The sequence below is a fragment of the Pipistrellus hanaki genome (genome assembly GCF_964339955.1).
Source record: "Pipistrellus hanaki genome assembly, chromosome: 13".
In the NCBI taxonomy this organism is placed as follows: Eukaryota; Metazoa; Chordata; class Mammalia; order Chiroptera; family Vespertilionidae; genus Pipistrellus; species Pipistrellus hanaki.
In genome coordinates, this window is record NC_140515.1 from 40,885,379 (window position 1) to 40,908,573 (window position 23,195).

The window sequence follows — 23,195 nt, forward strand, 5'->3', positions numbered from 1 at the left end:
GCAATCAGGAAGGCAGGCAGGCGAGCAGTTGGGAGCCAGCAGTCCTGGATTGTGAGAGGGATTTCAACTGCCTGGTGGGATCGGGCCTAAACAGTCGGACATCCCTCGAGGGGTCCCAGATTAAAAAGAATGCAGGCTGGACAATCCCTGCCCCCTCCCCTGTGCAAATTCCATGCACCAGTCCTCTAGTACAATAAATAACAAGTAATATAAGAATAAACTCTGTTTCACATACTCACAACTGTAAATCTACTTTTGCCCTACCCTGTGTTTTTCCAAAACCTATGGTTTGCTATACATGTAAGCCAAAACAATACACCATTTTAAAACATATGTGGACTTCCATGATTGCAGTTGTTTTGTTTTTTGTGTTTTTTTTTTTTTAATTTAGTAACTAGCAACAATTCTAGTAATGGAATATGAATGTATCATCCATAACATTAGGGCACAATAGCACAGATTTGATGGCTTCTATATAATTATCATTATTCATAAGACATAATTCAATTGAATTTTCTTATTTTTTTAAAAATCTACTTACAGCTAAAAGACTTCATTCACTGTCTCTTCCTTCTGGCCCCAATTTCTTCCAAAAATTATGTTTTTCATGATTAACATTTTCACATATTTGCTGCTACCATGTAACTATCAAAAGTGTTTTAAATGCAAATTGCCACATGATCATTCTAAGCAATAGTATGTGATACTGGAACTAAACCCAAAGAAAGATAATAAGTGATTAATATTCTGTGTGGTTAACATTATTTCACTAGAGGTTAATTCTTTTACTTTACCTATGGGAATATTGTCTTATAGGGCCAATTCAAATCAATACTGACTTTGATAAACTTAGACACAGGACTTCACATTTGATCTGTCAACATTTAATACATGTTCACTCTGCCAACAAAATGAATATATAATGTAGGGAAGAAGTTATCACCAAACAGCTGTCAAGCCATAACTTATTCAAACAACTCACTATCCAAACAATACACAAAGGCATTTCTTAATCTGAAGCCTGGGAGGCAGCTGACACAAAGGCAGGGATTCTTTATGGGGATAGAATTTGTTTGCCTTGTACACCATTTCATGTCCCGTTAATTGTGTTTTCCCACCAATTTCTTCATTGTTGTTTAAAAGAAAATAACAAAGCACTGATAAATGTGCTCTTCACAGGTGGCATTAGTCTGCCTAATTATAATTAAACATAAGTTACTGCTCTTACCTGGATGATTTGTAAATGCATCTCATCAACTCTTTTTCCCCAATGAAAGAATAACTGATTAGCAAACATCAATAATGGAATTCTGAAAAATGTAGACTGTAATGGGACCATCGATATCTTTCTCTTCTTTTAGAAATAAGGATAACAAAACCCAGAACAATTAAGAAACTTATATCTGGGTCCTGAATCTAGACAGTGAGAAATCCACAAGACATTAAACTTGTTGAGAGGGAGAATCATGTTGTTAATTACCAGTGCGCCTGTGTGCCAGGGCTCAACCTGAGGCCCCACACATATGTCAATTATTTCATAAACATTGAGTGACTAAATAAACTGGAATCTTTCTTAAACTGCCACATTAAGCAAGATGATGGTATTGTTTTTATAACTGGTCATTGTGGCTGAAAGACTGATCCTGTGGTAGCTCAAGGTATGAAAGTATGATAACCCTAAAGATTCTATAGATAACAATTGCTTAAAAGAATATGTCAATGCTCGTTGTAGCAAGATAAGTATATCATGATCAATTTTCCTTATAGATTCAGAACTTAAATTGTTTCTGTATTCAAGGCATCCTGGCTGTATTTATATCTGGCATCAGTACCCAACGTTGAGTTTTTAGATTTCTAAAGAAAATGTGAAAGAAACGAAATGTCCAAGTTTAGCAGTATTGGTGATGGCAATGAATCAAACTGGAATTCTTCAACACCATGTGGCTGTTCATTCCCTACTGTCTATAAACAGAGATTTTAGTCTTTTTTCTTTTGCCATGTAGTCTCAATTTCAAGGTTTAAATCTAACATTAATTTGAAGATAATACTTAAATGGAATTCAATTATTTTTAAATGCTCAGCTTTTCACTGCTGTACATATTTTTTATTATCTTAGGTATTCGTGGTTAATTTTGCATTGCTTCCTTTTACTGTCAAATTCTGTAAAACAGACTTTTGTTGAAGCAAGCCTACTGCCTTCCAGGGACGTGGCTTCCAGAACTTCTGAACACACACACACACAAAAAAAATAACAATTTTAAAGTTAAAAATTAATTGAATGGGAGGCAGAGGGGGACAGTTTGTGCTATGACATTCTGAAGGTGTTATTTTCTTGGTGGGTTTTGGTTGGTCAGTTGTTGGTTATTGTTTCCATTTGAAATGGAGAAGCAAAGTGACCACAAAAAGTGAAAGTTAAAGTCTAGGCAAGATGCTATGTGAGGACAAAGCAAAGATGCAGAAACTCCTAAGTTAATGCCACTGTCCTCTGTGAACTTGGTCATATCACCTCAGCTTGTTACCTAAGTTTGTCTGAGAACTGAATGGATTTTTTTTTCCTATTTCTCATGTGGATGCCAAGTGAATGAACAGTTATCTAAAAGAAATCTGAAGCGGTAATCAGTTTTTTGTTAGCATTTACAGCCATGCTCACCTTCCTGCTAAATTAAACCGAGTCAATTCAAGCCAAAGATTTTAAAGGTTCAAATAAATTGCTCAGTATACTAGTATCTAATCAACAAATTCAAGGAAGCAAGCTAGTTCTAGTCAGGTAAATTTTGATAGGCTGGGGTATTGTAGACAAAATAGCAAAGGTTGGGGGAGTGAGGGGCAGAGAGAGCACAGATAACTTGGGAAAATTGCATTAGATCCTCCCTCTCTGAGTGGCACAAATGAGGAGCTTCTGTTTTTCATGACGAAAATTGAGTTTACACACTGCCATGGAGCATTAGAACTAAGAATTGTGTTTTACATTTCTATGCAGTAAGTTTCATTGTCTATAATGTCCAATGGTTATCTTGCCTCCCAACTCTGAGAAGCAGGATGGAGGGCTCCTCCTCCAACATCACTTGTCTGGTAGACACATTTATAGATAAATAAAGTAAACTGAATATGCTAGAAAGCTGATGGTAATACTTATATTATTTTCCAAAGTGCTGGAATCAAAATTACTAATACACCTCTTGATAGTCTACCTCAGAATCACAGAGACTTTCTACACTCAGAAAAATCTCAGCTATTATTTCCTTTGAATGGGTAAAGCAACTGAGACAAAAATGCCAAATGGTTTGTCTAAAGTCACTTACTGAATCCTGAGAGGAGCCTGTCTTAAGCCATCTATGACCTACAATTCCTAACTCTTGGTCTCCTGGTCTTTATCCTCCACAACAGAAATCTCAACTAGAACCAGTTTTTCCCACCAGGAAACATTTGTCTGAAGATATCTTGGGTTGTCACCACTGAGGATGGGGAATGTGAGGTGTTGCTAAACATTCTACTATGTGCAGAATACCCCCCCAACAAAAAATTATTAGACCCCAAGTCCCAACACTACTGAGATTGAGAAATCCCCCACCAGATAAAGGTTCCACTTCTCCTTTTTGTGTAATCTCAGAGAAATGAAGTTACTAGTCTGAAGCTTGTTTTCTTTGAAGTGATATATCTCTTTTTTTCACTGTTTCAAGGGAAAGGGGATTTAATTGGAGCAAATCTATCAATTAAAGACCAAGTGATCAAGACCAATGCAGATGTGAAGGCTTTAACCTACTGTGATCTCCAGTGTATCATCCTCAAAGGACTCTTTGAAGTGCTAGACCTTTACCCAGAATATGCTCACAAATTCGTGGAAGACATTCAGCATGACCTCACATACAACCTTCGAGAAGGTCATGAGAGTGATGTAAGTCTCACTTCTAATTAATGCTGAGACCTAGTAACATGGGGCCTGGGTCATTTACAACAGTAAAGGCACATGTCAGGATAATCTCTGAATGTATAAGGTATGACTAGTTAGCCACTGGGTGAGCAATTAAATAATGAGCTACAAGTCCAACCTGGCATTCTAGAAAGCACAATGACTTCTCTTTAACTCAGTTTCTTTCTTATTTTCATGTGCTTATAACTGGAATCGATTTTAATAATATACTATTGAGCTAGAAATGTGTGATTTCTGAAGTTTTGGATAGAGTATTTGGAAATTTATCTGAAATAGATGGTTCAGAGTTTGCTGACTTTGTAATTGTTCAACACTACACTTGCTAGAAATGAATTTTGCCTAAAAGTCCTTATTTTGTTAACCGCTACCGAAAGTCTATCTTAAAATGACTAAATATGCATAAAAGGATTCAAGCCAAAGATTGTCACACTCAAGACACAATGAACTTTTCCTAAAATTATATATTTGAGGAATGTTTCAGTTTATACAGTTTTCCTGTCTAAATGTGTACTCTACGACATCCTGTCATTAATCTGATCATGAACATGACCTCATTAGACGTGTGTGAGAGAGAAAAATGATTTCATAGCAATGATTGTTGAAAAGCAAGCTGGAGCATGCATAGCATGTAACAACAAAGGCTTTGATCTGATGTCTTGAGCTTTGTCCCAGATATTTGCAATACTCGATTGCTTTCCTAAAGGCTTAAGAAGCTATTGTTTTTGACTAACCTCTATTGTGCAGACATTTTGTTAGTCATTAAAATCTTCCACTTTGAAAAGTAGAGAAAAAATCCTAACTGTGTATTAGTTCATCTGGGTTAAGGATGTCCAGTGACAGTCAATACACTGAAGTTCAAGATTGCGTGTTTTGAATGTGTGCTTCTCTCCACTGATGATAGCAAACAGCAAAGGAGGCATCATATTTATTGGGAACCTATTTATGCTAAGCCCTCTACCTGCCTAGAGCATTTCATTTAGAGCTTAAAATTACTTTTTAAGGTAAGAGTAAATCCATTTTTATGGAACAGAAAACTGATGCAGAATGGTTAATAACTGGTATGAGAACACAGAAATGTGTAGGTGGCAGAGACAGTGTATTCTGTCATTTTAAAATCTGTACAGTTTCTACTAGTTATGTCGTCTCTCCTTCTTGAAGGTACTTTTCATCTCTTCCCATTCAATAGATCCAGTTTTAAAGTTACAGGTTCCCTTTGTGCTCTCCATGACAGCCTAATGTGAAAACTATTTTTGAAGAGTGGAGGTGAGCTAGGGGATAGAAGCAACCAAATGGCAAAGAAGAAATGAGAGAATAACCAACACTCCTCCACTCAGACAAATGTGACATTGGATATCAGCACCTGCTTTCTTTTTATGTGATTACTTTTGAAGGATCCTTACTTTTGATCAAATTTTTTATCCTTTTTTTCCTATTTGCTGAGACATGAATCACATTTGATTTTAAAACTTTAATATCTGAATCGCTTATGGGATTATTTTCATTATTTGTTACTTTCTTTGGATTTTGTTATTGTTGTTTTGTCATTTGATCCCTTTTTATTGGCAGATGCCATAACTTTGTTTAACTGTAGATGTGGCTTATGAAAGAATGTATATATTGTTTTCTGCCAAATAGGGTAGGTTTTCTTTTGACTGGAGGATAGGGTACCAGCAAATCACTTTCATTCTGTTCATGGTTTCTCTTCTGCTTTGTTAGGCTCTTCAGTTTTGCTCCTATTCCCTGGGTGTAGCCCTCACTCCCAAATCATGGTTTTTCCAGGATATCCGCCAAGAGCCTGGAACCACATGACTGCTGAAATCTCTGTTCTGCCTCCCAGTTGCTTCTCCATTTCTCAGAGCCCTACCCTGTGCACACTTAACTCAGGAGCTGGCTAATGCCTCATGGACCACATTGATGAGCTGCCTCCTCTTTGGAATTTTACTCCTCAAATCCCAGATACTTTGGTATACCTGAACTTCAACCTCTATCTCCTCAACAACTACTATTGCTCCTTTCTATTCTACTCTGTTCCACTTCACAATGAAATAGTGAATTCCCTCAGATATGAGCACCATATCTACCCAGGCATTTTTCTGAGGGAATTCACTATTTCAATGCCTGGATAGATATGATGTTCATGTTAGTGCTTCTCTTTCTCAGGGATCACAGCTCTTCCAGTCTTACCTAGATGCTTAGGGTTAGGGTTAGGGTTAGAGTTAGGGTTAGAGTTAGCACGGCTCTCCAGTGCTTTCCAACAGTTATTTTATGTACTTCATCCAGCTTTATAATTATTTTTCCCTGAAGGGTTAGTTCAATGTACGTTACTTCAATATGGGTGGAACCAAAAGTGTAGCTTCTTTTCAGAGGGCTCCTACGAGCTACATATTTAATGGAACTGAAACTTGTCTCTTTATTGTTTTGCATTTCCTAATCTTTTATCACTTGAAACTTCCATGTACATGGCAGTGTCCCAAAAAGATGTTATACACACTTTGAATATTTACAAAATCAGTGTCTATAAACATACAGTTCATTTTCAAAATTTAAAGGAATCTACAGAAATAATTTTTTTAAAGCAGTGGTTTTATTGTTCATATTATTATAAATGTTCCTTCCCCCCCCTCCATTGCTCTCCTCCACCAGGTTCCCATCCCACCCTCTGCCCTTTCCCCACCCCCATTGTCCTCATCCATAGGTGCACAGTTTATGTTCAGTCTCTTCCCACATCCCCCTCTCCACTTTTCCCCAAGAATCATCAGTTCACTCCCCTTCCATACCTCTGATTCTATTGTTCATCAGATTTTTTTTTAATTTCCTTGGTTTTTAGATTCACTTGTTGATAGTTATGTATTTGTTGTTCATAATTTTTATCTTTATTTATTTTCTTTTCCGAAAGAACCCCCTTCAGCAATTCATATAATTCTGGTTTGGTGGTGATGAACTCCTTTAGCTTTTTTTTAATTGGTGAAGCTCTTTATCTGGCCTTCGATTCTGAGTGATAGCTTTGCTGGGTACATTATCTTTGGCTGTAGGTTCTTACTATTCATCACCTTGAATATTTCTTGCCATTCCCGTCTGGCCTGCATGGTTTCTGTTGAGAAATCAGCTGACAATCGTATAGGTGCTCCTTTATAGGTAACTACCTGCTTTGCTCTTGCTGCTTTTAATATTCTCTCTTTGTCTTTTGCTCTTGGAATTTTAATTATGATTTGGCTTGGTGTGGTCCTCTTTGGATTCCTTTTGTTTGGAGTTCTGTGCACTTCCTGGACTTGTAAGTCTAATTCTTTCACCAGGTGGGGGAAGTTTTCTGTCACTATTAGAAATGAATAATTTTTTGGTCAATGCCTGTTTTCATATTGATGAACGTTTTGGTCCAGGCACAGCTGATAATGCAAAGGGAATCGCAAACATCAAGAATCATTTCATTGGTTATTTGTGTGCCCTCAATTCATTGACTGCTAGTTTTGTACTATAAACTTCATTTTTTATGTATCCCCATTAAAAAAAGTCCAGTGGCACTCTAGGATAAATTTTATTTGTTCAAAGTTTAGTCTGGCTTCACCCATAATTTAAAATCAGTTAAATCTGAAAAGGAATAGAAATTGAATTATCAGCTGTTAAAGTATGCATACATTATTCTGGGAGACCCTATATATTCAAGATCCTGGGATGCCAATCCTTCAAAAGACTAGGTAAACTTGGACCACCCTTCCCCATAATCTGTGGGGGGAAGTCTTGCTCTTCCTAAGCATAACATCACTATTAGAGGAGGTTATATCCTCTCTGTCTGCAACTCTGACCTGGTGTCAGACCACTGTGGAGCCCAGCTCTACTCCTTAATGTCCATGCACAACCAAACAAAAATATCCAGTCACACAGGGTTTGGGTGAGTGGAAGCCTTTGTTGAAGGTTGGTCAATGGATTCTAGAAGTAACATTTGCATAACATAAATGCAAATAATAATAAAAAATGTATATTTTACATGTATATATCCCTGTTCTTAAAAAGCATGGGGCCACTCTGTCACACTGTTTAGTTTCTTATTATTGTTCTTGCCTATCTCTTCTCCTCTCATCTATGCACTCTCTCCATCCCCAAATTCTCCATCATTTCTGATACATATTTGCTTAACTATGTCTTTGATTGTCCTGTATGTTTCTTAAATATATATATATATATATATATATATATATATATATATATATATAATTTTTTTTCAGAGAGGAAGAGAGAGAGGGATAGAAACTTCAATGATGAGAAAGAATCATTGATTGGCTGCCTCCTGCACACCCCACACTGGGGATTGAGCCCACAATCCAGACATGTGCCCTGACCAGGAATCGAACAGTGACTGCCTCATTCATAGGTTGACATTAAACCACTGAACCAGGCCAGCCAGGCTCTTTTGGCTTTATAATTTTGCCTTCTAGATGTCGCCTTTTACCACAAGTAGCATATAACCTACCAGATGACATAGAGAATTACCAGAATATTTTGGGTAAAAAGAAGACTGATAGTCCACCCATTTTGAAATAAATATCAAAAAACATTTTAAGAAATAGTCAAAACTAAAACATGCGTGAAACAGTGAGATATGACAACTAGAACTGTGATAAATTACATAACGTTAGAATGACAGCTCATCCAATTCTCTCAGGAAAAATCATTAAAATGCATAAAATATATTTTGAGTTTGTGAAAAGTCCAGCTAACACTGCTTTGGCCTCATGCTAATTATGCATATTGTGCACCCAGTGTATTTTCTATATTTGCCCTGATTTATATCTCCTGAATGGCCAATAATGACAGAATAATTTTGCATCTCTCTATGCAGTTTGAGAAATATGCTTCACTGCTTCTCATGGTAAACCCTTTAAAATGATTTTAGCAAAATGTTGATTGTAAAATTTTGTTTTCATTAACACAAGAATTTTGAATTTGTGATAAGCAAATAAAATGATTCAAGTGTATGTACAATATGTGATGTAAAAATTAATAACACTGGTGATCAGATATTGATATGGCTGCACATAAACATCCTATGTGCTTTGCACATGATAGACGCTGACTTAATAGTGGAGTGGTGTTTGTGGAGCAATGAATGGCAATCGTTGTTGAAAAAAAAAGATAAGTTTTCCAGTTTTACCTTACTGAGGGGTTTCTCAGTGATGAGAGCCATCATATTTTAACTGTGTTGACTTCCTTGTTTTTCCCCCTCAATTTTCCATTACTGTCATGTAATCTGATCAGCATAAGAAAATAAAGTCCCCTTCCTCAGTCTCTCCACCTCTTTAGTATGTGGAGGAATATTTCTTCAATTTCCTGAGGGTCAGTGAACTCTAGGTGAAGGTCTTTGAACTCCCATCTCCAAATATAGAGGGGTAGGTATCATGCATAGTCTCCCTGACCATGACAAGTGAAAAGTGATATAACAGTTCTCTTTGCCTCTATTCTTATTCCCTTGTCACCCACTTTCCTCAAGGCTAAGGATCCCTCTTTCCAAAAACATAAATTGGATCATGTCATTCTGTTACTTAAAATATTCCAATGGATCCCCCCATGGATTGTTAAAATCCATACATCTTACCATAACTTTCAAGATCCTATGCATCCCACCCTGCCTGCCTTTCAAACTCCTCTGATGCCATCCAGTGCCCAGCACCATGCTCCAGAAAACTCACCTACTTTCCCTTCCTTACGCATGCCAGGCTCCTATCTGCCTCTCCTGCCTTAGGGCCTTTGAATTGCTATTCTTTCTTCCAGCAATGCTACTCCCCTATTCTTACCTCTCCCAGTTATCCTCTGTCGTATCACTTTATTTATCCTTTCCATAGCATTTAGCAAAATCTGAAGTTATTTTATATGTATATTTTCTTTTTTGTGGTCAGTTTCTCCTACCAGAATGTCTATTGTATAAAGGCTTTGTCATGCTCCATTTTATACCCTCCATGCCTAAGTCAACTCCTAGTGCAGAATTAATCTTTAATACATATTTGATGCTTGAATAAATAAATGTCAAAAAGTTTACTTGGCCTTGGTACCTATATGAAATTTTGAGAAAATGAATAAAGTCCTCAGGGCAGCAGCCTAGAATGCCAGTAAATGGAGTCTAAAATGAAAAGCTAAGGGAATTTAGAATTATATTTCTTAGACCTAACAACGCCAAAAGAGTGTCAATAGTAGAATTTGAAAGAACAGCTAAATTGAAAAACAGCCATTTTTTACTTCCCCTAAGTTCAGGACAAGAGGTTTTCAAAAGCCACAGGACAAATTTAAGCTGAAAAATAGGGAGAAAGCTTTACAATATAGATAGTGTAATTCTGACTGTTTGATATAGTAGGATGTATTTAGATGAAAAAAAATCTACTTTCAAACCTAAGCTAACACTCCTTTTTGGTAGAAATAGATGGACTATTACAACACTAATAACCCCAGAAAGTAGTGAATCAATACTGTCAGCCATTGAATTGGGTTGAAGGCAAAAAAAAAAAAAAAAAAAAAAGGCCAGCCTGAGAATACTGGTAAGTTTTGGAGCAATTCAGAATGAGGACACTAACTGCAGGCAATAGAAATCCAATTCAGAAATTAGAGGCAAAGATTTCTTGAAAGAATTCCAAGTATCTCAGCAACACTTTCTTAGAAACCAAATCACAAACACACGAGAAGAGAGGGAGGGAGGGAGAGAGAACACAAAAAGCATTGAGCATCATGAATGAGCTCACGTTTCATCTCTGGGTTCTCCTCTGTGTAACCTTTTGTCCATCAAATAGCATGATGTATGCATTGCAAAGAGGTCAGCCACATTTTGGAGATATCAGAGCATTTCAGCTTGTGCTTACAAGTTAACATTGAGCAGTTAGCTTTTTAAACTCCTTGTGGGGAGAGAGGGGTTAGCTGAGTTGGGAAAGTCAAAGGATAAAAGGCTCCCTGCCACCCAATGAACAAGACAAAAAGTCTTTCCCTATTTCCCTGATTGCTTCCATCCTGCAGGGAACCACCTCTTCCCCCACCTCCCCCACCCAGTGCACAAATGTCATGCACTACACTTCTAGTATACATATAAGTTCCTTGAACACAATAATTATAGTTTATTCATGTTTGTAATGCTTTTGCTAGTGAAATTGATGGCAGATAGTATATGCCTGATGAACCATTATCGGGATTTAATTCATTTACTTATATATATTTTTATAGTCACAGAATAATAGAACTTTACGACTAGAAGGAACCATATGTACCATCCAATAAAACTCAACTTTTATTTTGATTACAAAGTGTCTTAAGGGGAGAGGAAAAAATTTATTCACTCACAGAACTAAAAAATCCAACCATTGGTTAGTTACGTAACTTGAGGGAATTATATGCCTAAAAGAGGCAGCCTATTCCCTGCGCACAGTCAAAACAGACTTTCACTTTTGGGTAACATCTTCCATCAGCCACACCAAGCATATGTTTCAAATAAGATTCAATCAAAAACATCAACATGTATCTCATCGAGTTTTCATTTCTCTTGTCAACCAAATAGTAGCATATCTACTGGCTAATGTTTATTAAGTATGATTATGAACAAGGCAATTTACTTATATTACCTCATTTAAATTTTAATTCTTACATTATCCTGAGAGATTGGATTATGTCTTTTATTTACAAATGGAAGAATTGGGGTGTACTGAGTGTCTTAGCAGTCCACTGCCTTAGATTACAGAATTGGTAAAAGAATCAAACAGAATAAAATTGAGTCAAACTTGCTCCGGCCAGGTGGCTCAGTTGGTTGGAGCACTGTCCTGTACACCAAAAGGCTGTGGGGTTCAATTCCCAGTTAGGATACATACCTAGGTTGCAGGTTCAATCCCCAGTTGGGCATATACAGGAGGCACCTCTCACATCTCTCTCTCTCTCTCTCTCTCTCTCTCTCTCTCTCTCTCTCTCTCTCTCTCTCTCTCTCTCTCTCTCTCCTCTCTCTCTCTCTCTCAAATTAAAAAAGAAGAAGAAGCCTGTCCTCAGATAAGGATGGAAAAATAAATAAATTGAGTCAAACTCTGGTATTCTGAATCCCAACCAACACATTTGTCCACTAAAGCACTGTACCACAAATGAAAACATGACTCTCCTAATACAGGCTGATTCTCAGGCATTTGGATTCACAGCAGAAGCTAGACTGAGTCCTCAGAATCACACTGACTTTAATCTTATTAACCTTAACACTATTACTTGTCATGTCTCATCAAAAATCCATGGTGCCTCACTACCATTTCAGGAAAGATATTTCATTAAACAACAATTCAGACAACAGAGCTATTGTAGTTTGGCCATTCAGCTTATCCTCTGTCCAGTATTAGTGTTTTTATTTGCTCATAAATCCATCCTTTTATTAAATAACCCTGTGGTCATGGACTAACTCAGGAAGAATTTCTTCCCATTCAAGTATGTGCTTTTTAGTCTGCTATACACATCATTGCTCTTCATCCTTCCCTTGCTCCATGTTTAAGAATAAATTTGTGAAATCTCCACTGCATCATGATTTCAGTTTCGTCGTTGTAAGAAAGTGAAGATCTTCTTACTTATTGAAATAAAAATCTCTTTAGAATATGAATATATAACATTTGCCAACAAATAAATTCCCAGCACTTCCTGTATGTACACACAGCACACTCATACACAGACATATAATTATGAAAAGGGGTAAAGAATATAAGGGGAAGAATCGATATTTTTAGAGTTTTGTTCAAAATACTTCATCTGAGAATATGTTTCAGAAAAGTTTCAATATCCTTTTTATACTGTTATTTTTTTTTGTGTTCAAAATTTTGATTTCCTGGGACTTGGAATAATCCTGAACATTTTACTGCAGAAAACATTGCACTGTTTGGGCTCTGCCGGTCTGATAATGTTTCACAGGTCATCCTTGGGCATGTGGGACATTCCTTCAGTTAGCCCTCTAATCCCCAATACAGACTCAACTGTTACAGTATTGATTCAGTGGGTAGCATGATTAAAAGCTTTTGTAAAGGAGCAAAGTTGGTGAAAATTAAATTTTTAAAAAAAAAATTAATTACAACATCCCAGGATAAACATCTTTAATAGTGCTTTTCCTGTGAAATTCCCCAGAAGGGTGTAGACAGCAAGGAGGGTGACATATGGCGGCGACAGTCTGCTTACACCGCAAGCACAGTCTGTGCTCAACAGGCAGATCTGGAGGCCTCCACTCTCATCAGATTCGAAGCATCTTTTGGTTCAGCATTTAATCCTGCGTTCTAGGACACCAAAAGAGCTGCAGCTTTGACAGAAGGAAATAGCCAGGCAGTCAGAAATCTGAAGCCAAGAAGATGCCAAGTTTCGGGGATAACTGAAGTACTACCTCCAAACTGTAAATTGGCAGGCCCGCGTGCGGTGAGAATGACTCTGTACAGGTGGAGGGAACCAGGGAGCCGCATCTCTGGCCAGTGAGTTGGGATTTACAGGATTTGGTTTCCATGTCATGGAGGAGAATGATTGAGGAAGATTCTGAGATAAACATCTGCAAGATGCTAAGCTTTTAGTGATGTGGTAATCCCACTTACATTTTTCTACCCTGAAGATTAAGGTCTTTAAAAACAGAGCATATGGTGACCGATCTGTGTCACTGCCTCGTGCCAGCATTCATAAACAGTCTCAAGTCTGACAAGTGCTAAGGAAGCATATTTATATTCCAGATTATACAGTTTATATATTTCCTTGAGGCTATTAGTCACCCTTCCATCTTGAAAGTACCAAATGTTAGCATCCAACATGGAAAAACAACAACGAGATTCTGCCAAAAAGAGCAATGAATGCTAGGTATCGGACTCACCACGCACACACGTTGAATGGCTTGGGACAAGTTGCTTTCCTTCAATGGACCTCCAGTTTCTCATCTCTAACCTAGGTGATCGCTAAAGAATTTTATCAGTTGGGTCAGACAACCCCAAGTCTCAGTGACTTAATACAATAGGTAGAATAAAAGACTTATGAGTTCTGTCTCATTCATATCACCATGTACAGCTGGTGGACAGATAGAGGTGATTAAGGGAACCAGGCTTCCTCTACTTGGTGGCTCCATCATCCCTTAAGCCAAAGATTCCTCTGGAACTCAAATCTGTCCACTAGATCTCCTGAAGATCTAATGGCAATTTATGGGGTGGGGAGGGGAGTGCATGACTTCTGTGGGACTCCACATGCCTTATTTTGGAAGGATATTTGTTATTTTAAAAAAATGTGGTGTGCCTACGCAGTTCACTAAGGCCAGATATATTCCTTCAAGCATCCAACATCACCAGTTTCCTGCAGTCCCCAAAAAAGCAGACTTATCAAGCAAAGTTCAATCCAGTAAATTGGACACATGAAGGGCCAGATTTGGTTAGCACAAACAAATGTAAAAAGTTATGAAAGCATCATCCTTCTAATAGAGTCACTTACGCATATTTGTGATCTTAGAAATAAATTGGAAAGGAAAGGTTGTACTGAATAGAATCATGTGTATACATTTCATGTATATAACTAAAAGAACAATGTCTTTATATGAATCTATAAATGAGTTAGACAGTTCTATAAATTCAGAATGACTTCACTCTAAATAGATATGCCTTATTCACTATTTAAAGTTCATGAAGAGCCGAAACCGGTTTGGCTCAATGGATAGAGCGTCGGCTTGGGGACTAAAGGGTCCTGGGTTCGATTCCGGTCAAGGGCATATCCCCAGTAGGGGGTGTGCAAGAGGCAGCTGATCGATGACTCTCTCTCATTGATGTTTCTAACTATCTCTCTCCCTTCCTCTCTGTACAAAATAAAAAAATAAATAAATAAAATAAAGTTCATGAAGAGAAGTCCCTCAATGGATATCACTGTGATTTTCTTTTTCCTTAAAATATTTTATTGATTTAGGGAAGAAAGGAGAGGAAAAGAGAAAGAGAGAGAAACATCAATGACAAAAGAGAATCATTGGTTGGCTGCCTCCTGCATGCCTCCCACTGGGGATCAAGCTCACAACTCAGGCACGTGCCCTGACTGGGAACCGAACTGTGACCTCCCAGTTCATAGGTCAACACTCAACCAGTGATCCAACCAAATGATCACTGTGATTTTTCCCCAAACTTGGGAACAGCCACTTTGTGACTAGGCTGCCATGTGAAAACTGTAAAAGCTTAGCCACATGATGTAATTTCAGGAAAGGGCTCATTGCTTTATCTCTCCCCACAAACCTCTTCCCTAAATTTTTAAAGGATACAGAAAAGTGTATTCTATGATAAAAGCTCCAACTCAAAAATTGAAATTTAAGAAAACAAATATAAAATACACACACTGTATAAATAAGTAGAGAATGAGAGAGAGAGAGAGAAAGAGAGAGAGAGAGAGAGAGAGAGAGAGAGAGAGAGAGAGAGAGAGAGAGAGAGAGAGAGAGAAGCAGTTCTCTCTTTAGGTGAGAACATTATTAGGAAAGAGACCCAGAGAAGGAAATGAGATATATCATACATATCTTATCTGTGACAATATTTGTTCTGGGAACTTCTTAGAGCACCACTGAGGCAGCAAATATGCCAAATCAGACACATTTCTTCCTAAATTTCAATGGCTTGTAATCCCATTGTGAAATTTCACAAAGACTTGTTTTTAGTCGATATATAATTAGGCAATAGGATCTTCCTTACAGTGTTCCACACCTCACCTTCTAATACAACAAAGCTAACATAAGAAGCTTGGCCTCACATCTACTCACTGTGAGACAGTCTTCCTCACCTAGAAATCATTGAATATTTGGTAGAAGTATGAATATTATGATGAGTAATATTCTTCATGTTCAAGTTTCAAAGGTTTTTCAATTAAAAAAAAATACATTCATTTGGTGGCACAGAAGCTGCCTGTGACTCCACTATTGTGGTTCCGTTTCGGGCCTCTTAATTCTGTGACAGTGTGAGCATAACGGAAGCTCAGATGAGAGAAGTAGCTCGCTCATTACATTATTCCGGTTCAAACACTGCCTTTGACATGGAGGGCTGTCCAGCTTTTTTGTTACAGTTTGTATAATCCACAATGGACTTCCTAGACTGCAAATTAGGCATTTCACATTATCTTTAAAAGTGGCATCAAGAGTTGTGATGCACAAGCCACTCACACCAAATTAGGCACCTTTCTTCACCGGCCTGCTTTGGAACCAAAGTACTCAGCATGTATTCTGAAGATCGTATGAAACCAGCTATTGTGTTTCCTTACAATTACAGAGTAGCTGTTTCTATAGGCTAACCGGGAGCTATTGTCCCCTCATCAGAAGCAGGTCATTGAGGGGCATGGGATCCCAGCTCAATATAATGAGTTTAAACTGCAAATTCTTTTAGCATGATTACCTGCTGACCTCCCAAATCATTGATTTGGTACATGGCTCCTTAGGCCTGAAATCTGTAAACTGTGTGTCACTGCCAAGAGACTTCTGGTTAGATTGCTTCATGTGATAGGGTGCGTTTCTTTCTAGATTGACATGAACCACATATTAGCAAGTAACTCTCTCATCCCTCTAAGTCATCCTGCATTTTTCAAGTGTTAAAGTAGTAATGAACTCTTTGGAGTTTTCTTTTCATTCCAAAACCTTGATATTCGTGCCTTTGAATTCAGAATAGAAAGTTATAATTGTACTTGAGTGCATTTGTATATATTGTCAATGTCTTATTGGCCGTATTCATACCCATAGAAAACTTAAAAATGTCTTATTTAAAAGGAGTAGATAAAGAAATTGAGAGAGAAAAGAACAGAATGTCAAATGATGACTTTCCACCTACTTTTGTGCAAAGAAAATTGTGTTTCTGTGGCCCTTCTGCTAGGAGAGAAGTTTGAGAAAAACTGGTGTTTCAGAAGTTTATGGCCTCTTTGGTGAAAGTCTTCCACATCTTTTAGTTTCAAGTTGTACAAACCCATTTTTATGAAAGTTTAGATATTCATGACCTAGCTAAGAATGCCCTATTCCCCACTGACTCAATTAAAAGAAAACTTTTCTCTGTAATCATGATAGCAATAATAACATAATTATCACTTATGAAGATGAATTGCCCTTTATTCCTGACACTGGAATTAACAAATGTAATAATGTGAGGACTAGATGCAAAGCACCAGGCCTACCGCGGGAGCTCCAGAGAAATGATGAATTCCATGTAGAAGTATCTTTGAGCTCGCTTGGACACTGAGCAAAGCTCACCCTCCCAAGTTAAATATATATATATATATATATATATATATATATATATATATATATATATATATATATGAACTAGAAGTTATCGTTGAAATTAAGTGGTGGCAGCCATGTCCAAGGAATATTGAGGGGATTTGATCCCTTTAGGAATCTTGTGATAGATGAATGTGTGGAGATGGCAACTGGTGGGCAACAGAACAATATTGGAAGGTGGTAATACAAGGAAATAGTGTCATCATGTTAGAAGCCTTGGAATGAGTATAAAGAATGGCTGTAACCGAAACCGGTTTGGCTCAGTGGATAGAGCATCGGCCTATGGACTGAAGGGTCCCAGGTTCGATTCCGGTCAAGGGCATGTACCTTGGTTGCGGGCACATCCCCAGTAGGGGTTGTGCAAAAAGCAGCTGATTGATGATTCTCTCTCATCGATGTTTCTAACTCTCTATCCCTCTCTCTTCCTCTTTGTAAAAAATCAATAAAATATATATATTTTTTTAAAAGAATGGCTGAAGTTATCAGAGAAATCAACTGCTTCCACAAGTCCCCTCTCCACAGCACAGTTTACTACAATATAAAAATTGAGTCCTGTCCATTTTCACATTGAACTTTTGTTAAATAAACTTTTACATTTCTCAAAAAATAATAGTAATAATGTGAGGACTTTTTTCACTATAAATTCTATGTGAGAATTCTGGATGGATAATTAACTTGAAGTGATGGGACACACTGCCCAGCAGGCTCCAAGTGCCTTCTCTCCCTGGAGAAACAAGAGAGTCCCGAAAGTCATGGCACCACCTAGTGGTTACATCTGGTAGAAATGTCCTGCTTTATGGTCAGATATTATATTATAGAAGCAGGAAGATAGGTGTGAACAGAAAGGATGGGGACAGTTTCAATGAGACAATTGAGAGACAAGGGCCTTTATTACTGATAATAAATTGGAAAAGGATGGGTAGTTTTTGAAAAGTCTTACTATGGGTTATTAAATATATTACTTTTAGGGTTCTTGAGAGACAGACAAAAAGATAAATATTTGTAATGCTTTTGATTGCTATATTGCATTACTCTTAATGTGCCACAATGCCAAATGTGGCCAACTGAGCTTCCAAGATTTGTTCAATTTGCACACGTATATCTAATTTAATGTTCAAAATAACTCTAGATCTTATCATCATTATTAAGAGAAAGAAAGGAAACTCACAGAATTTTGATTGACAGTAACCAGGACATGGTTCCAGCTAGTAGAACAGCTAAGGTAGTCAGTCACATGCCCAATTTACCTTCCCCATCCTCTCCCTCTCATGCTGTCAACAGGAGGATGCCAGGACAAACCTGAGGCCATAATGACAGGACCACAAAATAGAAGCCTGTGTCCCTGAATCACTACTTAAGAGGAGAACTGCTTGACATACATCAAACATGAGTGAGAAATAAAATTTGTTTTAAGCCAAGGAAATTTAGCACATTACTTGTTACCTCGGTATTATCTATCCTATCCTGAATAATAGGCCTCCCAAGTTTACAAAGCTAACAAGTGATAGGACCAGGAAAATCCCGACTCCTAACCACTATGCTATACAACCTCCTAAGTGGGTCCCCGCCCCCAGCACACAGGCCTTTGATTATAATGCACATGGAAGAAGAGTGTTTTTGGTGATTCCTACACTATAGCTCAGTAGCTGATTCTGCAGCTCTAAAAGTGAGTAAATGTTAAATTCAGGACTCAACTACTTGGTTGGTGCTTTCTACATCAGAGTGATAGTATTTACCTGGGGGAAGAAAATTCTCCTTTAAGTCTTAATAGTTTGTCATGACCTCAAGGCTCAGTGTGAAACTGGGCAATGTCAAATTCAGCAGTTTTTTTCATTGACGTCTCATTTCGGTTTCTAAGTTATATAACCAACAGAGCAGACAGCAGAAACTATATTATCCGCGTAGGATTTCTGACCAGCTTCAAAAATCTCCTCTTTAGATTAGATGGTGGTGAGCCCTCAGACTTGTTCAGTGGAAAATGAATTTCCCCTGTTCAAAGCCTAAACTTTTCCCAAAGGTTTCTAGTTATTCCTCCCATCTGCCACCCGCCCTTGGTGTTGTTCATTACATATTGGCACCTTCACGTGGGTCTAAAAGATAAAGAAGTAGATCAGAAACAAAAATGAGATCTATTCATTTTCTACTTGCTTGTATTAGATGCCAATTACGTATGGTTTTTATAAGAGTAGACATTTTAACTATGTGAGTTATGGGGTTATGTGTGAATATCCTTCATTCATATTATCTTTATCCCGAACAGCCACCAATACTGCTTATGTTGCTGCCCAGTGAACAAGATAAAATACGTGCTGATCCCCTTTTTGTCAATGAGGACATAGTATATTCCTTCGATCTATTTTGTGACTGAATCAATGTGGCATTATTAACAAAGCAGAGGATACCATGAATCAGCCAGAAAGAAGAGCCTTGTAATTCCCGTCTCATTTCCCAACTGAGCAATCAGCTATAGATAACATGCCTACTAGAGCCCCTTAGTATCTTATGAGATTCCACAGTTGAGAGGACATTTGCAGACTCACACAGGGACTATAATTCTGACCTGTGAGGCAAGCAAAAAATGGAAATAGACTTCCTCCCTTCGTGTGGGTGGGACTCAAAATTGGGCAAGACTTCCTTCCTAAAAACTTTCAAAAACTTTGAGTCTTATTCTAGTGGCTGGAACAAGAAACTACAATTGATAAACATATTCCATCCAAAGGTTATATCCAGAACTGCCCACTCACCCCCTGCCTGGGGAGAGAATACCTAGAACTCATCAGATTTCCTGAAAGATCTGGGACTCAGAGAAGGTTAAAGAGGTGGTTGAGTAACTCAGTGGTTGAGTCTGCTTTGTGGCAATCATCAAACCCTGTGCTTAAGTAAAATCCACAGTACATCAAGCATTTAATCTTTCAGCCTAAGTAACAGCATTAACAGCTGGAGAAGGTACCTGAGAAAACTATGATTCTGTCTACGATTCACTGAGAGTCAGGACACATGGCTTCTGGTACAAGTTCTGCCACTAACATGATGCATGAATTAGGCAAGTTATTTCATCTTCCTGGGCTGCAGTTTCCATATCTCTAATTAGGGAGTTGGACTACCTCAGAGGTTATAAATCTCACCTGGAGACCTGGACCCCACCCACCAACAATTGGAAGAGACTTGCTGGAGTTGGTGCCCTGGAATCTGATTTTTTTAGGAAGCGTCTCAAAACATTCTGTTATCTGCCAGGTGTGCAAAGGATTGTAGCAGACATTCCTTACGGTCACTTCTGGCTTTAAAAATTAAACTCATATTCTCTGCACTTGGCAGACTCTGAATCAGCATGAAGTGTTAAGTCAACAGAGTGAATATATTGTGATATTCTTCTTAAATGCAAATGGTTAATACTATATGTAAATGAAATAATTTATTTAGAGAACCTACCACAATAGTGTTCACCAAACAATGCACACTTACTTCATATAATTGCACTGAAAATTAATGGACGGGAAGCATTTGTTAAGGTGCTTATCCCATAATGAAAACTTTATGTATCCTATGCACATAGTGACTATAGCAACAATCATGATTCTCACTCACATCTAACTTCACAATTTAAAAAGGTTTGTTAATATAAATTATGTATTCAAGGTAAAAATAAATAAATAAAATGTAATGAATTGATAGATAATAGGATGATGATGACAGGGACATTGGTTTGATGACTGCCACAAAGCAGACCCAACCACTAACCGTTAGAGAACTTGTTACTCAAAGTGTGCCCCAAGGGTCAGCAGCATCAGTCTTACCTGGGGAGAGTTTCAGGCCCTATCCTGGACCTCCCCAATCAGAGCCTGACTTTAATGAGAGCCCATGTGATCTGCATTACACACATAAGTTTGAGAAGCACTGATTCAGAAAAAAAACAAAAAACAAAAAAATGGGATTCAACAACAGAATGCAAACCAAGGAGCTGGGAATCACACCAAATCAGAGGGTGCTAAGGCCAGTGCCTTACACCTCAGGGGGCATCTCTGACCTGCAGCTGTTCAGGGCCCTGCATCCACTCTTTTGCCCATCTGAGCTATAACCCAAAGCCTTTCGTGTCTACCACAGTAGCAACAGCACCAGAACTTTGTTTTATTTTCACTTCTTTAATCATTCAGCTGTTGTAAATGTCACCATTTGGTGCATTATTACAAACCTTATGTCTATAATATTTCTGATCAATGACTATCTAGGCACCTAAACAGATATAAAATAGGTTGACTGTTTTGATAACATTCAACATTGATGAAACATACTATATTTTCACAACAATAATGGTTCCAACATTTGTATAAACAGCAACAGATCTATTTCCCTAATTGTCTAGGAAAATAAAAGCAACAGTGAGCGGGTGACAGAAATACCAAATAAGTCTCACTTACTAGGTGGATCATTTTCAACTGCAATGATTTTTGGGTTTTTTTATGTGAATAAAATTGTTAATTTATAGTGTGTAAAATGAAAAAGTCTTTTTAAGCACGAAACTATGTGAATGAGACCGGAAGCATGTTTTCAGATTATGTCATAATTTTCAGAGCTTTTTATACATCATGGATAGTGCATGTTCTTTAATGTGCTTCTCCACAGATAGTATCACATAGTTTGATTTTATATGTCCTGAGATCCAAGCTTAAGTGATTCTACATTACACATTTGTTTTCACATTTTAGTATCTTTGAAATCAAGATCTGTCTTTCAACTGATGGCATGTCACTGTGATTGGCAGCATTTTTTTTTATCTTTTACAATCAATGTGATCTTTTTCTTTCTTTCATTTTAATAAATTAATTGGGGTGGCATTGGTTAATAAGATTATATAGGTTCTGACTGTACATTTCTATGCTCCATGATCTTCCATTTCATTGTGTCTGTTTCAATCCCTTTTTTTAAAAAATATATTTGTATTGATTTTGTTGAGAGAGGAAGGGAGAGATATAGAGAGTTAGAAACATCGATGAGAGAGAGTCATCGATCAGCTGCCTCTTGCACACCCCCCACTGGGGATGCGCCTGCAACCAAGGTACATGCCCTTGACCGGAATCGAACCCGGGACCCTTCAGTCCCCAAGCTGACGCTCTATCCACTGAGCCAAACCGGTTTCAGCCAATCCCTTTTAATAGTGCTTTGTAGTTTTCAGTATATAGGTCTTTCATGTCCTTTTTAAGCTTATTCCTATATACTTTATACTTTTTGTTACAATTGCAAAAGGAATTTTTTTCTTTCATTTCTTTTTCTGAAATCTCATTGTTAGTATATAGGAATGCAGTGGGTTCAATGGGATCTTAAATTCAATTAAATAAGGGATTTGGATCCCCAGTAAACCTAATCCCAGTTTACAAGGAACATCATAATGAGTAAAACAAGTGGGACAGAAAGAATACATGACTCCCACCTGTATTCAAGTAAGAAGGAGAGATGGTTAAACAAAAAGAAATGAGACTGAATAAGTTTCCATGGATTTCTATTTTCACAGAGCCAGAGGAAAAAATCGTGGAAGATGAAAGAATTTAGCAAAAGGGTAGCAAAGTGGAATAAGAGAGATGGAAAACAAAGGAGAGTGAATGAAGTATCAAGATGGAAAATGTAGGCAATAAGCCACGATTCTGATCATTGTTCCCTAGGTGCGGTGTCCTATACCAGACATTCCATTTTCTGCTCCCCATCTCCTTTTTTTCTTTTTATTTTTATTTTTTTAGTAACACACACTGGCCAATAGAGCTCCTTGAGTGTGGATTGTAGGAGGTGTTTTCAGCATCTTTCAAGATGCATTTTCTGTTCTCTGGCCTACACAGGTGGATCAATCAACCCCAACACTCTCTGAACCCCCATCTCTTTCCTCTCCTCCTACATTTCACCCAGTCCCTAAACCACCTGCTAAGGTTTAAATCAGCAATTTTCACCCAATGTGCCACAATAATTTTTAAAACATGCAATACCTGACTATTTAGTCAGCAGCACTGACCTCCTTTTCCCTTAGATTGTCCAATTAAAAAAAAAAAAAGA

General features: G+C 37.7%; 1 protein-coding gene and 1 pseudogene across 2 annotated transcripts in view; both read left to right on the forward strand.

Moving 5' to 3' along the window:
* KCNH8 (potassium voltage-gated channel subfamily H member 8) overlaps positions 1-23,195 on the forward strand; it is a gene marked incomplete at its 5' end in the record, with an annotated part of 269,106 nt that overhangs the window by 219,999 nt on the left and 25,912 nt on the right. Inside the window, one exon of the mRNA XM_084903270.1 lies at positions 3,681-3,895. Within this exon, the coding sequence (XP_084759396.1) occupies positions 3,681-3,895 (215 nt within the window). The remainder of the gene's footprint in view (positions 1-3,680; positions 3,896-23,195) is intronic.
* Positions 16,112-17,384, forward strand: LOC311632145 (small nuclear ribonucleoprotein G-like; annotated as a pseudogene). The gene is made up of 2 exons: positions 16,112-16,165; positions 17,206-17,384. The product of its transcript is annotated as a small nuclear ribonucleoprotein G-like (transcript).